General features: G+C 39.1%; 1 protein-coding gene across 1 annotated transcript in view; it reads right to left on the bottom strand.

The window, feature by feature from the left end:
* LOC115017192 (transmembrane protein 132C-like) overlaps positions 1-17,481 on the bottom strand; it is a 138,437-nt gene that overhangs the window by 7,528 nt on the left and 113,428 nt on the right. Inside the window, exons 5-7 of the mRNA XM_029445454.1 lie at positions 14,066-14,209; positions 8,246-8,454; positions 4,925-5,234 (exon numbers count right to left, since the gene is read on the bottom strand). Coding sequence (XP_029301314.1) covers positions 4,925-5,234; positions 8,246-8,454; positions 14,066-14,209 — 663 coding nt within the window. The remainder of the gene's footprint in view (positions 1-4,924; positions 5,235-8,245; positions 8,455-14,065; positions 14,210-17,481) is intronic.

Below are 17,481 nucleotides of genomic sequence, written 5' to 3'. Positions count from 1 at the left end.
GCTAATTACACTTCATTAGCTTAATTAAGTATAGATTCAATGTTTCAAGGCTTCCCCATTTTATTCTGTAGTTTGAGTAAAAGCGTGAGTCTATTTAACTTTTAACTATCACCCTATTATTACAAAGGTATTGAAACATTGCAGTGGCGGACCGTGCATTTCACATCTAGGCCTTCAGTGATGTCCTACACAGTCCTACCTGAATTATTCCACCTCTTAATACCATCATTATGACGCCATGGCTCTAGAAACTATACATTTAGACAGAAACACAGTATAACCGGGCGTTGCATCACCTTAACATAGTCAAGTACAACAGAGTTATATTAATATTTACGAAACATTTAGTTGTAAATAGCAGGCATTCCCAGCAGTACAATGTGCAGTGCCTCTCGGAGGCTGTGAGCCGGGGGTACCGCTCGTAGTTAGTGATTTGAAAGTGTTGGACAAACCCTTTTCCCAGCTGTGATAGGCTCACTAGTGTCGGGGTTGGCTGTTCTCTTCTCACGATGTCTATCTTTTCTTGAAAAGTTCGTCTTGAAAATGGCGTTGTAATTATATCTGCGACCATATCGATCTCTTCTCCTCCGTCAGCCATTGTGGGTTGACAAAAAACTGCTTGTAGAAATCTACACAAATTAGCTCGTTCAAAGTTTGCTAGCTCTGCATAGCTCTGCCTCTCAATAGTGCATATCCAATCAAAAGACGTGGACGTGCTGACGTTTTCGTACGCCTGCTAGCTGGCCCCGGTATCCCCAACTCGAAATCTGATTGGTTAACGCAACAGTTTTGTCTCCATTCACTTTAAGCGACAGGCGCCCGCACTGTTGATTCTGAAGGCCTAAGGGCAGATTTCTTGGACCCTGGCAACACATTATGGCTGAAATATGATTGGATAAAAGCTCTAACATAAAGGCCAGACCTCCAAATCTCAATCTGAGGCTGGAAGCAGCGCAACCAAGAGGAAAGCTATGAAATGAAGAGAATATACTATGGGGAATAATTTAATACAGATTTGTGGAAAGAATATATAAAAATTAAATGTATATTCTGATTATGTTTAGGCCAGCAGAGAAGGCCTTGCTGGCCCTGACGGCCCACCACTGAAACATTGGTGAATGAAGCCACTGACAGAACTGAGGATACCTGTATGATCAGCGATCATCTATTGGACATCCACACTGGGGAGGAAGCTGTGTGTACACCAGTAAGTATACAGACTGTACGTCATCTGTACATTACAGTTGTAGTACCAGTAGACCTGCACATGACGTGTTAAAAATACAATCACCACATGCATGTACATAATTCATATATTTGTTTAATTTGATATCATTGCTCTCTCAATCAATTCAACCACATCTTTTATTATGAATGTTATTAGATATTTTCCTTACACAGACATGTATAAACATGCAATACAATTTCAAGCTGGTTTGAAAGATTTATTAGTAAAGTTGTGTTTTGTACATTTCAGACATGTCAGAAAGAAATTGCAAGATAATACATGTCAATGGTAATCACTTCAACCTTATTTGCTTATTTATCTATGTATTCTGTAACTTTGCCAGAGTGACCATTCGACTTCCCAAAAATACATTAAAGTTTCTGAGCTCTACACATTTGTGCACACAAGTAACTTACTCATTACGTGGCTGATCACCTGCTTGTTGTCTGTCCCTCTTCGAATACCTTTGGTAACATCCAGACACTTTGATTTGAATCCTGGGTGATCTGTTATGCAGGTTATGTTTGCACCATGTCCCTCATATTCATTGAATTCCTCCATGACATCCTTTTCTTGGCAGCAGCTCTTCAATTGTTACCATAATTGTTCAGTTTTCACATGTACACCTAAATGTACAAAGAAGAGTGGTAAGGACATGTACACAATATGCAATATCCAGAAAAAGGCCAATATTAACGTCATCTGAATTTCATACTATTTATATGCCTGTGTTTAACGACACATAAGCCTGTTATGGTCGTACGGAGGTCGGATCTATCTAGTAGCAACTTGTTACCCGTTTCACGTAAGTCTCGTATGTTCCGGCTACTATAGGCTATAGTGACCGTCTATATATATATATATATATATATATATATATATATATATATATAGACCGTCAGGTGAGACGGTCAGTATACAGACTATACTTTATAAACCAGCGCTGTCCTCCGGTCTGTTTGTTAGCTAATAGCTAATGCTTTATAGACAGCCTCGTAATATATGACGTTTGACACAACAATAGAACCTCAATCGCAGAAACTTCGAGAAAGAATCAAGTTATCAAGCTTCACAGACGTCGATGTGTCCAAGTAGAGAAATAATGGAATATTTAGGGATCGAGCAATTTGCGGACAACTAGTCGGGTTCATAACAATTCAAGGAAACCAAGCTATCGACTCGATATAGGACAGCTTTCGATCTATTTACGATCGAGGATAATGTTACGTTTTATTATGATGTATTTACTATATATTGAGAAGTTCTATGAACTATAGTCAAATGTATATACCTGTCTGTGTTCTGTTGCCGCACAGCATCTCCGACAAATCCAGGATCACCGTCACCATCATCCGCATGTTCGCTCCCGTCTGTGTCTCCAATCTTGAAATCTCGAGCTGCTCTGTTTTCACCACGTTAAACTCGCCCGCATGATCTAAATCCACGACACCGGCATCCTCTTCAATAAACTCCTCTTCTTGAAGGTGCAATGAGTCTATTGACGACTCACTGTCACTCCATTCTGTCGAAATATCCGAGCCAGAGTCCGACATCGTCACGTCTGCCACTTCTGCCGTGCTGTCTGTGTATTCAACTGGTAGACTGTATTCTACTTGTGACGTCAGAACACGGCGTCGGGTGTTTCTGGTAGCGACAATGTAAACATCGGTGGTCGACATACTAAATCATGATTTATTAAATACTGCAATCATTGTGTCATAAATAACACATCATTTTACACCAGAAATAGCATTTACTATCATCAGTAGAAATTCATGTTTATCATTTCGTAGGCCCTTTAAGTGTATTTGCCAGGACAAACCAAGCAGCTACTGCCACCATGGCCAAAATCAGAAGCCAACAAGGGAAACTAGCACTAATGAGTGATAAATACTTTATCCCAAAAACAACCATTAAAAAATTGTTTCTCACAATGCAAACTATAGACTCAAAATGACCTGACGTTTCAGCCTAAAACTGAGCTTAAAACTTTTCTGACGCACGCTTTCTGACAATTGACCATTGGAAGCATTACTGTTGCAGGTCTGTATAATTTGATCCACCCCCTGAGCTAGTGCAATCATATACACAGCATGTACACTATGAATTTACCTGAGCTGACTGTCAAAATCACCGCTGGATATATATCTGGTCGTCAAGCTGCAGCATTTAAAACTTTCACAAGTGTTGAAATACAAATGGCCTAAAGAGACAATCCCCCTTCATACCACAGTATAACATCTGCACAGATCAGTAAGATGTACATTTACCACATGATAACTTTGAAGTAAAATGACATTAGTTTCTATTTATTTCCGTTTCATTAGTATCAGTCTAAACACAAAGCGATCTCGCATATCTTTGCAGTCACTTTTCTTTCCATTTAAACCATGTCCTGGCCAACAGTGAAACAGAACCCTCTCTCACACACGCACGTAATCACTCCTGCAGTGCACTAAGCTCTTCAATTGATAAATAAAGAGAAGGAGATTATGATTCCAGTCCCCTGCATCAACAACATGTTATTCTGTGTTGTGCTATCTTGTAAATGCCAGATGGATGTTGATTTACGGTGCAGGAGGGCACATGTGTCGTCTTCAGCAAACACCTGGTTGTAGTATTACATAAATAGGTGTGTGTGTGTGTGTGGGTGGGGGCAAACTTTGATTAGACATGCCTCGACGCCATGTCTCTCTGTCGGCTCATGATAGGTTTAAGTATTTGTGCTATGCTGTGATTTCCAAACCTGTTTCGTCTTACTCCACATCTCTATCTTACTTCCAATCTCTTTCATTCAATTTTTTTTTTTGCATGTTTTAAGCTTCTAGCAAACATGGTTCTGCATTAGCACTTATTCAGAGTTATGTTTCTGGCTAACTGATGAATGTATAAGTCCAACATTCACTTTCCTTTTGGACATGTTTCTGTTTCCACCAAGCCCCATGAAACATATCTGGGTTTTAGCTCCTAGATGCTCCACTATGTTCACCAGCTTGTTGACTTTGTCTGCATGCTGTTTGGTGCTGGACGGGTAGTGGACATGTGGGTTTCTCAAAGCGTTTTTGCTGTAAACCGATGCTCGATGCTGCAGGGACCGGGGTTGATGAGCTGCAGAGTTTTAAGGCCTTGTAGAGCTTTGTCACTGTGAGCTGGCACCATCACATTACACATTAGATTCATTGTTGGTACAGGAAATACTGATTATTAGAGCTTCTCCTCTCCCCGTGGTTCATATACAGTAATATTGTGTTATACTTTATTCCTCTGCATTGCCTCCAATATATCAGATTTCTTTTACAATTTAAATAGTTACAGTTTTCGTCACAGACAGAAAACTAAAATTGCCACCGAAATGGCAGGTTGTTCTTAGTTGACTATGAAAAGTACCAACTTTTAAATGAGTCTATACTCCATAGATTTCAACCTTTAGTTCGCTGCTCCCAATAGCTATAGTGTAAGTTTCTGTGTCGACTGAAAATGAAGTTGACACGACAGATGTGTCAGTCACTACTGATTGCTTTGGGCAAAGTAACTGCCCCCCCATACCCAAAAGAAAAAAACAGCGAACGTGACCATGATTTGTAAAGAAGAAATTAAGTGAAACGTAATAGCAATGCGGAGTCAGGCGACCAAAACAACACACACACACACACACACACACACACACACACACACACACACACACACACATACAACCTGTAGTTTGGTGGTCCCAGCGCTCACTCCTATTAGGACTTGGCCCTCCAGCAGCTGTGCAACCTTCGGGACCTCCACCCTCAGAGAATCCTTGACCAGCTGTGTCACCTCGACCTGCCAGTCACTACCCAACAGGAAGTTCTGCTGGCCCAGCCCGTCCTCCTCCGCAGCTTCTCCAACTTCTCCCGTGTCTGCCACAAAGTGCGTGAGGACCCGCAGGGTGGTACTCTGATACTGGGCCACACAGCTGCTCTCTGGCCTCTCGTCAGCTGCATCGTCTTCACCGTTGTCATCAGTGACCCTCTCATACCTGCATGAATGGGAAAAGAGAGGAAGACGAGCAATGAGTATAAATCATGGATTGATAACTTCATAATGTAAAATACTGAACGTGTGTGTATATATATATATATATATATATATACTTTGAAGGTTATCACCAGTAGAATTCTACTTTTTTCCTATCACAATTCAATGTAATTCACTTTTTCCTTATCACCATTATTGCCCATGAAGTCTGAACCCTCTGATGTATTTACTGAGTTCAATGCCTCTACTGTCTGTTTTGCTGCAGGTTTTCACGACCTCCCGAAAGTCATAGGCTCCCAGTGTTTTCAAAAAATCCATTAAAAACAGCTTGCAGAGACAAACTGCTGCCTTACTTGCTTTCTCATTTTCTTTTAAAGGGCAACTAATATGTTGCTGTATGTCTGCCATTTATTTGGCCCACGGCAAACACTTTGCAGTTCTCAGAAAGATACGTTTGGAAACAAATAAATATTCCCGAACCCAGTAGGGGAATTATGTGACACATTTGTTCTACTCTTTTCCTCCCATTTAAGTCACGTTTGTACGGCCCTTTATCACATTAACAAACCCACTTTAGAGTGGGAAAGGTCGGACAGGAAGGACGCAGATTGAAAATTGGAGAAATCCTGCAAAGAATTATGAAAACAATCTAATAGGTGCCAACGTGGACCTAATAAAACATTGATACAAATAGACAGCCTGGTTCAATTCAAAAAGATAAAACACAGTTTCAACGCCATTACTAGGCAACATTTATATGGCACCTAAATGTTTGACACAAGTTTTGCTGCACTTATAACATTACAAAAGTTAATACATTTCGGAATACAAAATTAGAACATCTCATGTCCTACTGGGCTGAACTCAGGGTCCATTTGATTCTATGCTGCTCTGCTGTATCTTCCTAGCAGGTTGTCTTACGTCATGAATTTACTGTACCTCCCAAAGGCTATAGGTTTCAGTTCTTTCCAAAAAATATATTAAAACTGCTTGTAGACACAAACTGCTCCCTCAACTACTACAATACATCATATCCAACAACAACATATTCTATTTCTTTGTCTCCATGCTGAGCCGTGGGAGCTGCTTTGACGGGTGAAATGTGGCCTTGGGACTCAGATCCGCTCCAAAGAGTCAACCGTGTTGACGATGAAAAGAAACATTGCTATAGCTATTCGGCGTGTACATCACTCTTATCCATCCGCATCCTTCATCTTCCATCACTCTTTATTACTATAAAGCTCTCTTTTGCTGTCCTGTGCATTGCCACTGTCATATCTCTCTCTCAAAGCATGCCTGACTCTCACTTTATATTTTATACATCAATTTCTAACTTGACTTTCCTGTAATCTATTTTTCAACTCTCTCACTTGTACTCGCTTTCACTTTCCAGCTCTGCTCGCATCTCTCTCTCTCTCTCTAACAGTCAGGTGGCCAGGGGGAGTGACGGTGACAGTTTCCATTAGGTTTAATGAGGCATGGCCGGTCAGGCAGAAAAACGGGCTGACAGGTTAACATGCTTTGGCCCAACGGCTTGGCTTAGTTCCTAACCTGCCTTCCACATGCCCTCCCCTTCCCCTATTCCACATCAGCGAAGGGATGGCAGTCTGAACCAAGGTGACATTTGTGGCTGGCAACAGAAACATGAGGTCAGGTCATGTTTGTAGCGGTGAGTGACGGGTCAGCCAATGTGTCGGCATGTAATGAGGTGGGCTTATGTGAATGAGTGCGCACAAAGTTGGAGCTTGCACACAATGATGAACTTATGCCAAGAAAACATTTTATTTTTCTTCATTTTGCCTTTTGTTGTTTTTCTCTCTATCTCTCTTGCATATACAAATATGCAAATAAACTGCACATATTGTGTGTTTCTCATGCAGTCATGCACTTGACAGACATGACTGATGGGATCAGGCATGGACAGCAGGGGGTTTTTGTGTTAGAGTGCCACCCTGTGGGGTGTAAGCCAATGGGAGATGGCACTGCAGTGACCTTGTGGCAGGAATGTACTTTAAAAAGATGTTTTCTGTACAGATGCTTCGTGCATATTTAAGTTAATACAACGGTTATATTTGAAAACATCCACTGTTAGTGCTAATTGGAGCCTAGCATACTCGCAACCTAATGCATCAATGCAATGTTTCCATTTATTGTATATGGAGTTCAAATTGTGACATGACATTCTCACTTTATATTCATTTGAATATCAACAATAAAGACAACTTAAATGTCAAAGATCACATCATGTAATTATTGTTTTCATTTCAGAGTATGAATTGTGCATGGATGTCATATCTTGACTCTAACAATACATATACAATTAATTCATAAATAGCTATTATTAAATGTAAATTAATCAGTGTCCCACAGTGATCATCTATTTTTTAATTTGAGGGTTATTTCTCATTTTAATAAGTGGCATTCATGTTTGAAAAAAAGCCCCCACTCAAAAAAAACCAAAAAAAAACTATTTGCACAACTCACGATGTGGCCGCACAGATCATTGCGCACCGTGTCCTTTTTCAATTTTGGCTACGCTCTGTAACGTCTGAAAATTATTACTCATTTCTTATTCCGCATAAGTACCTTTTGGGAGACCAGTGCAATGAATTATTAGACACTCATTATACCACCTCTGCAGCTGCACCTGCACTTTATGGCTCATATGTCTGCAACAACATTACCAAGCCAATGTCTTATTGCCGCCATTTATTTTAACCAAGTGAAAAATGGGATTCGGATTCTCATGCAGGGATTATTAAAAAGAAACTCTCAGGTTAATGACCTAAATAAAAGATGTAGGATTTGTCCATGGACTATTCTAATATGGCCAACTTGTGCTTTTAAATCCAGTCACTGGATGAAGACAAAAAACTATTTTGCATGTAGTTTGGTCAAGAATTTAGTGTTCGTTTAACAAGCAAAGATCAAGGATGTTGTGCTGGCATTACAGCTGTGGATGTAGCAATGAACAATAATACATAGTAGCTTCAATAAATAATCAGGCCTTACCTCCTGTTGCCCATGCTAACAGGGACCCTCCAGCCCTTTATCTGACTGAGCTCGGGGTCGGCCACATCGATGAGCAAGGGCAGGCGGGGCATCCATACACTCATCTCCAGCTGGGCGCTGAGGAAACTGTAGGTAAAGTTGAGCATCACCCTGCTCTTTCCTCTTGTCTCCTTCCCGTTGACGTACACATAGTCACACCGCTCTGACACCTGGAGGAAAAAGGGCAAAATAAGAGAAGCGGCAGGACGAGAGACGGACTCTAAAAATATAAAGAAAGAAGCAACTGAATTAATTTAAGAGTGAAAACCGCTACAAAAATAGTCATTATAAGAAATGTATGTTTTTATAATGTGTATAGTAAACAAATTTGGACCGCTTTTGAGGAAGATTATCTGTTCTTTTTGTCCAGCCTCTTCTGAGATGCTGCAGGTTGGAAATATTTGGGAATGCTTCAATGAAACCTCAAGTGTAAGGTCTGCTGAGTTGTGTGTGTGTGTGTGTGTGTGTGTGTGTGTGTGTGTGTGTGTGTGTGTGTGTGTGTGTGTGTGTGTGTGTGTGTGTTTTGAATGTGCGCGGATGCATCTTTAATGTGTGCAAGTAATGTGACTTTGGTCCAACTTAACAGATGGAGCTGAGAAAAGACAAAAACCTGCTTCATCCAACGAGAGAACAAAAGCAATCGCTTAAACCGTACTACGATTGGCTGCATCGGTTACCAAGGTTTCTCAGATGCGTCTCCAACATGGAGAAATGATATAGCAGGGACATCTGAAGTGTGTCATTATCTTAAATGCACCAGACTCCCAGCGAAACGTTTTTCTGGGCAAAATCTTTCACAATCTGTCATCAAATTTTTCATTTTTAATCACTTGCATTTCAATTTCTTTCAATCTCAAATACCATCATAGGTTTGATTGGCACAACTGGTAATTTCAGCACATGTCCCTGGTAATGAATTGCTTCTTTGTAACAACTCACAAGAAGACATCTGTCTCCACGTCTTTGCATATAACTTGGCAGCTTTACTCTCAAATGATGTCAGACCAGCCTCCTATCTCTGAGGAACAAAACTGACAGCTTGGGATCTTGTCAGTTCTCTCCTCCTCCCCCTCCTCCTCCTCCATTTTCGTTTCCTCTTTCTCTCCCACTCTTTCACTCTCACCCTCATCATAAGAAAGCATCACTGTAACTCCTACATGTTCTGTCTTCCTGTAATGAGAAAGCGCTGTGCTTCAGAAAGGACAATTCTTCAAAGTGAAAGATTTAAGATTTCACCTGAGGTTTTGTTCACATGATCAGTTTCATAAATCAAATGTAAAGTTCATAGTCAAGTCATCTGCGACATGTTGCCAATGATGAGAAAACAATATCCACCCACATGCATCTGTCATGTGTTTTGAAGTGCGTCGCATCAATATCAGAATTGTGTAGCGTAGTGTTATTTGATGGGATCAACAGTGCAAGTCAAATGATGGCTTTGCATGAATTCATGGTTGTTGTGAACATTATCAAACTGAGGTTTGTTGCATTCACCTGTGAAAATCTAAGTATGAAAGTGTTCCATTCAAATAGGGCTGACGTTCAATAACGTAAAGAATGACAGATTAATAACTTTAACGGATTTCAGAAAATCAGAAACAAATGCTAAACATTTACTTTTTCCTGCTTCTCAAAAGAAGAGGATTTTCTGCTCTTTTCTGTTTTATATCATCATAATTGAAAATTAAATATATTTGAGATTAGACTGTTGGCCGCACTTAACAAGACATATGAAGGAATCATATTGAGCTCTGAGAAGAATTTATGGGCATTTTTCACTATTAGCGCATAATCCATTAATTCTAAAAAATTGAAATAGACAGAATAATACACAATACAAATAATCATCAGTCACAGCCTTACATGGAACTTGGCAGATAAACTAATACAGATAAATAATATTCTCATTCTAATATTCATGGTTCTTAGCATCTACTATAAGAAAAACTCAACAATATCTAGAGTGTAGTGCCTTTATGGAAATCCAAACTGCGGCTTCGCTTGTAATCTTTAAAGAACAGTCAATGTAGAGAGGAGCGCTTGTGTGTCTTCAAATGTATTTTACACCACAGTACATGGAAACTGGTATACATTTTATTAAAAGAACAAAAACAGATTGCTGCTTCTCTTTTTGAAGAATTATCGCTCTCAGTTGATGCAAGTTCACAATATTGGGTTATATACTGCTTGTGAATGAGTAAAGGTTTTCTAAAGGCAACCATCCAGAGAGTGAGCTGAAAAAATGAACTTCACTCCTCATTGAGTCTATTAAGCCTCACCTATTTTTCTTCCTTTTTTCACAGGGATCATTATCTCTCTCCAGGACATTTCTGCTGTGGCCATTTTCTAAAGGATTTGAAGATTTCTTAAATTCCCCTAAAAAATAAATTCAAAATTAAATAAAACATTTCTTGGATTCTTGCTATAACAAGTATGTGAAATTTCCATCCTTGTAAACTATAAAGACTTACTAAGAAATGTAAAATGATATCCTAGTGTGAGATTGAGTGGTTTATTTAATACACCTCAGGGCTCTACATGGCTGTGATAAAAGGAGCAAGCTCTCGTACAACTTGTGTTGAAACAGAATATCCAAACGCTTGCTTGTGTTCAATAAACTTTACATTACCATTCGTCTTAAAATCAATCTGCCTTTGAGAAAAAAAAAACCTGGGTGAGGATATAGTCTAATCTATAGCTTTCAAATTTGATAAACAAACATTTCCCTGCTGTATTTTCTTTTTCCCTTTTTATTTAAGGATAAAATATTCTAACATGTTTTTGGCCCAGTGACTTGGAAGCCAGTCAAAAGCAACAAGGCCCCACTAAGTCATGCTAACCTTGGCCTCACTCGTTACTGTATGCACTGTGTATTGCCTTATGATAACGGGGAGAGTAGATGACCGCCATTGAAAAGGGAAAACATTGAGATCATGTCTCGAGGGGAGGTAGATCCACAACAGAAGGGCCGCTCTGTCAGGTTGGCTGTGACTTACGTTAGGGATTGTTCTGCATTTGAAAACAATAAGTATTTTGAAACCTACTGCTTTCTTTGCATGTAAGGATGGTGGCCCAATGGGTCCAAATACTGTGAAAGGAATGCAAACGTAATGCGAGTAGATCCAGAAAAAAACTTCCACCGTGACCCTTTAGGGCAGGGTGTCAAACATGCGGCCCGGGGGCCAAAACCGGCCCGCGGCCTGCAAAGTGTAAAAATTAGTTGTTATGATCATAAAGTAAAATACTGTTCCAGATACCCGTGACAAAATCTTTTATGCCTTTGTAGACACAATGTGATCTGTAAATTGTAATGCACCTGTGTAAATGATAAACTGAGGCACACTATTGTTGAAATTGCAACTTTTTTTCTTAAGTAATTTCATGTTGTTCATAATGTTTAGTAAAAAGATAAAATTTGAACATTTTCAGAATGTACTTTTTTGCACTAAAACGAAGGGAAGAATTTGGAATTGTCGTTATTTATAAGTTATTATGCTATGATTTTACTGGTCCGGCCCACTTGAGATCAAATTGTGCTGTATGTGGCCCCTGAACTAAAATGAGTTTGACACCCCTGCTTTAAGGGGTTCTGTGTGATAGATTAGCTACGTCAAGCAAGATCATGCTAATTCCACTGTGCTTTAAGAATCGACTTGTTAGGCAATCAATTAGGGCTAACGATAACGTTATCTCTTTACAAGAGAGATCTGGCCAAAATGGTAGTGATTCATCTGCTGATTATTTTTTTATTAATCGTTTGGTCTATTAAATCTCAGAAAAGAGTGGAATAAGGACAATCAGGTTTTTCCAGAGTCCAAGCAGTATCGGTAAATTGCTTTTTTTTCTTCTGAAAAACAGTCCAATACCCAAAGATATTGGATTTGCTATCACAGAAGACTGAAAAAATCAGCCAATACATTTGAAATCACATTTGAAAAGCTGGAACACGTCATTTGTGGGTATTTTTGCTTTAAAAAGGACTTGAATGATTAAGCAATTATCTGATGATTATTGACAAACCAATTAATTCACCAATCATTTCAGCTCTACTACAGTCAACATTAAAATGTACGGTATGCTTTGAAAACGTGGTAATGCACAACTAGATACTATTTGTAGTGAAGGGGTTAAATTAAGAAAAAATACTAATATGTTATGCTCTACAATTGTTTAGGTTTGGAAGAGCGTTGTTCGGGGTCATTTTAGGGTAAGCTCCGTGCTGCGAGAAGGACTTATTCTTCCAATGTTCTGTGAAACAGTGAGGGAGGATGGAGAGGCCTTCTGATCAACAATATTTTTGATTATGACTTTCCTTTGAAAATAGGGTGGAGAGAAAGGAGGGGTACCGCATACTGTTCAAAAACTAGACGGGTGGGCAGGGGAGTATGCAACCGAGGTCAGCGTCACAATATGTGATACTTCTTCAGTGGATAATTAAACCCTTTGAGAGATCTGCTGCTTCTTTTCTATCTCATATGCATGTACGGTACACAGAAACACAACAAATGAGCTCCAATATAACACACACATACATGCAACACTATTATTTTTCTCTCGCACACTCACAATTAAGAACAACCAGTTTATTTTTCTCATTTCTTCCCCTTTTTGCATAATACAATGGGGACGTGTTGAAGATCAGATATTAAATCTAAAGTTGTTCTAATAAAAAAAAAAAACAACAATTTTTTTTTACGTGCCACCTTTAACTCTAAACTAGTGGTTTTGCATTTTGTTCAAATCCTGTGTAACATTTCCCAAACCATTCAATAAGGTTTGAGATTAATTTCCTTCAGAAAGCCAATGAAAATCAACTGAAGAGATTTCAAACTTGCAAGATAGGAAATCAATCAAACATTTAACCCCTTTTTTCAAACTTATGTTATTGACAACTGGTAATAAAGATGCAAATGGGAGCTGTGGAGAAACATCTTCTTGCTGGTACATACAGTCAGCTTTCAAAAAATAACCTTTTTTAATGCAGGGAATGACCTATATGTGTTTAATTTATTAGACTTTTTCCATAACATACTGTAACTGTGATGCAATAACATACATTATTTTGACTTTATCTGTAGGAAAGTAAAATGAGATTGGAGTTGCAATTGTGTCTAATATAAATCCGAGCTGCCGTCTTCTTGAATCGTGGCTCCTCCACATCAGATGAGGAAGAAGAAATGTCATTTTACAAGATGATCAAATTCAAGCAAACTTTTATTTTATTTATCTGGTTTATTCTTTTTCTCTTAAACATTTTTATATTCTGCTCCGACTCTCTAGAAACACTGCTCATATTTGTATTTTGACTCCTTACAATAAAACCACATTTCATTTAGGTTGTGTCTTTTTTTTAATTTTATGAATCAGGATCTATTAACGAAGGCGTGCATAACTGTGCGCAGGACGCAGGAGCACATACACATAAAAGCACAACGGCAGGGAAAATGCTTTCTTTCAGTAGCCTGTTCAATAAAGACAGCAAATTGTTGTTGATTTCTTTCTTTCTTTTTGAATTTCCCAGATATTGATCTGTGACCTGAGGAGAAGCTCTCAAATTCTGGCATATTAGACAAAAAAAAATAAAAAAATAAATCTTATTTTGCTGGAGGATATTCAGCACCTGCTTCCCAGAGTAATGTTCAGAAATCACTTTCTTTTTGTTCATTCTGCTCACCCACCGACGAACCACTAGAAAGCTGACCATGAAGCAGGAGACAATAAATACTAATTGGAAAAAGGTACAATGAAATGCAGCTGCTCAAACACACAGTACCCACGAACCTTGATAACCTGTTCATCTGTTGACCTGCACACCACCGACTCGGTTACATCAGAGACCGCTCCGTCTGTTCCTACGGTGACCACCTTTACCGGCACGGCGACTGTTCGCCCATTGAGGACAGCTGTGTTGAGGATCTGCGTGTCCTGGAGGGGAAAACAGAAAGATATAAAACAGGCTTAGTGCTAACCACACAGTGACTGTTGGGACTAACAACTACAGCATGACGGAGTCATTGATCCCCGCGGATCTCCCCACTCTGCGTACTTTGTGGCTCTATAATACTGTGACCATGACTTCCTCCATTGCTCCCGATGAACAAGAGTCATAATAAATATGGCCGCTGGGGGGCTTACTACAACATATGTCGTTTTTGGGCAATTGCTGGAATACTAAATTGGGAATGACGGTCTCTAATTAAGACACCGTTTCTAAATAACCTCCGACATCTTTGGCATTTCTGTACTGCAATTTACTTATTGGCAGATACATATGTTATTACAGTTCATTTAGCACACACTTTTGTCCAAAGCGACGTACAAGAAGTGCAAACAATCATGATACGGATATATCTGCAATAAGCTAATATAACGGACTAGAACCTTTCTTATGTCAATAAGTCTCAAAGGAATACTCCAATCTTATGGGAAATATGATTTGTTGCTATCTCAGAAGTAGTACGATACAGACAATGACCTGAATGAAAGTGCACAATAAGAGCAAATAAAACAAAGCGACAAATTAGAAAAGGCCAATGTGTACACACACATTTTAGAAGTTAGAAAGTAGCTCTGACTCAGCTGAGGAGGAGGCTGTTTCACCATTGTTGACCTAAAACAGTGAAAGCTAAATCCCCGTTTTCAAGCTGATCCGAAGAACATTTAAACAGCGTTTGTCAGCAGATCTGACGAGTGTTGGCCAAGTATTTGAAGTTTAAGATCAGAAATATAGTATAGAATCCTTCTACTCTATATTTCTGATATTATACTGCATGTTTCCAGAATGTAAAGCAACACATGTAAAAGATCAAATGCTTTCTATGTCTTGTATTGGCCTGAAGCCTTGCCGCTAAAGTGTGTTCTATACCATATATTCAGAGGGCCACATTTTCTGCTTTTGTCGACTATAGTTGCCATCTGAGTCCCTTCACATCACATGTGCCTTTGAAACGTGTTCAAGCCCAACATGGTGATGAGCAGCCATAAGCTTTAATATTAACTTCCACAGGGATTCTATAATTAAGCACACGGATGTTTGTGCTAATACTGTGCAACGATCACAACGGTTGTTGATGATTAACCAATCACTCGATCTGCTGCACTGCTGAGATTATATTTAATGTTTGCAATTAGAAATGGAAAAATATAATTTTTTTACATAACTTTTAAAAGAACCTCTATAACATTGTCAGACTCACAATGGACAGAGATAACCTTTTAATTAGATGCATTCTTCTTCTTGGTCAAGACTCGGCGCCTACATTAACCACAATGCAACTCTACCGCCGACAGAGATTCAGGTTTGTTATGCAAGTGATATCTCTTGGGGACATTTATCAGATTTCACACAGCTCCCTCTGGAGCCACAACAGGCGTTATACAACGTTTCACATGCAGTAGTACTCCCTAAGACCTGTAAACACACTCTGATGTGTAAGATGGTGGAGTTCCCCTTTAATTAAGGATTTACAGTGATGTAGGATCATTTACAATCATTCGAGTCTTTGACAGCTATTCCCCGACACTCCTCTCAAGTGAACACAACTTTGACAATAGTACTTTATGTCAAATTGCAGGCGTCAAAGAGATATCACAAGATGCACTTGAGAATTGAAGGCCTTATAGAAGAGCAGGATGAAGATAATGAGATCAATTAAGACAGCGTCGGATAATCCTTAAACTCAATGTGTTGGCTGTACAGAGGATATGCCATTACAGTGGATCCTGCTCATCACAGCTTAGTTTCAATAAAAGACTACTAAGAGGCCTACAACTTTGAAAGGCAAACGAAAACTCTCCAGACAGCTCTTTGTTCATCAAAATGGTGCCTTGCTGTTTGATTTGTTTCTTCACCCTCATGCTTCTTCTGAGAGAAAATCTATCATTTAAAGCTCCACTGTAGATAAAGGAATTCCAAGCCTATTAATAAGAGGTCTTCTCTGCCTTGTTTCTTTCTCACATCACTGTTTTCTGTTTTCTGATAGCTCCCTCTGACATCTGTTTGGAAGTTATTTCATCCAGAATGTCAATAGTCTACTCTTAGATATTCTTTGAAGAATAAAATATTTTTTTCTACTAAAGCTAGTCTAAATTTTTTTGTTTTTGCTCGTGAGTGGAAATTAAGAACAAAGCTATGGGCAGGTGTACAATATGCTACCGTAGTATACTATTCTTATACTCAGAGAGATCTCAGAGAGAGGACTCGAACAAACCTGAGCCGTGCTCTGACACGGGCGATGTTATTAACTGTCCATCATGGCTTTCAGTGAGGCATCTATTGAGGGTCTTTTTAAATTGTACAATGCCATCCAATGACGACTTTTCACAGGGGTTTCCACGAAAACACGGTTTAAAACTACTCCGATAAAATGCATGCAAAAGATTCACAATTTATTTTACATATTCACATGACTGGCACAGTTTATCACAAATCCTTCTCTCCGCAATTTAGGAATACAAAATCTGTTCCTGGAAGCTAGGTCGAGGTAGAGAATAAATTAGGAAAGAAGTGAGCTATTTAGTGCTATTCAGTACGTAGTCGATGCAAAATCATTTGGCTTCTTATGCATTCCAGGTATCATGGTGATATAATACAAACCTGTGGGTGTATACTGGATGTGTTCAAGTAAATAGACATGTGGGGAGTTTAGAAATGATACCCTCTCCCTGTCTGTCCTTTGAATTTAACAGTGAATCACATTTCTGACATTTACGCACATTATGCGATCAAGCCAACCCTTGCCATCTGAGACCTTTCATCAACTCTCATCCCTGTTCCTCTGTGAACAATGAACACCTCATGATTATATGGCAGAGACAGAATGTACAATACATTCTCTGGAGACAATTAGAAGGTATATAAAGTGTTCTACGTGTGTCCTGTACATCCACGTGTCTCTTTTCACTTAATGAGCCATTAACTGCGGAACAACACTTTTAAAAGAGAGGTGCTAATAAGCTTTAGACGTACGTGCATTAAAGCACAAAAGGCTGTATTTTTTTTTCATGAAATTTTCCCTACTCACACCAACTCAATACCCTCCTGGGGTTATGAAGGGCTGAAATACATGTCCTATTCATGGAGCCTGTTTGTACATGATGCAGATACACACTCATGTCTCTAAGGGGCTATTATTATCCTCCACACATATGCTGCATATACACCAATGTGTACATACCTATATACGCACACATGACAC

The sequence above is a fragment of the Cottoperca gobio genome, chromosome 12 (genome assembly GCF_900634415.1).
Source record: "Cottoperca gobio chromosome 12, fCotGob3.1, whole genome shotgun sequence".
Lineage (NCBI taxonomy): Eukaryota > Metazoa > Chordata > Actinopteri > Perciformes > Bovichtidae > Cottoperca > Cottoperca gobio.
Note: the sequence above shows the minus strand (reverse complement) of the source record. Positions and strands in the feature narration are given on the sequence as shown.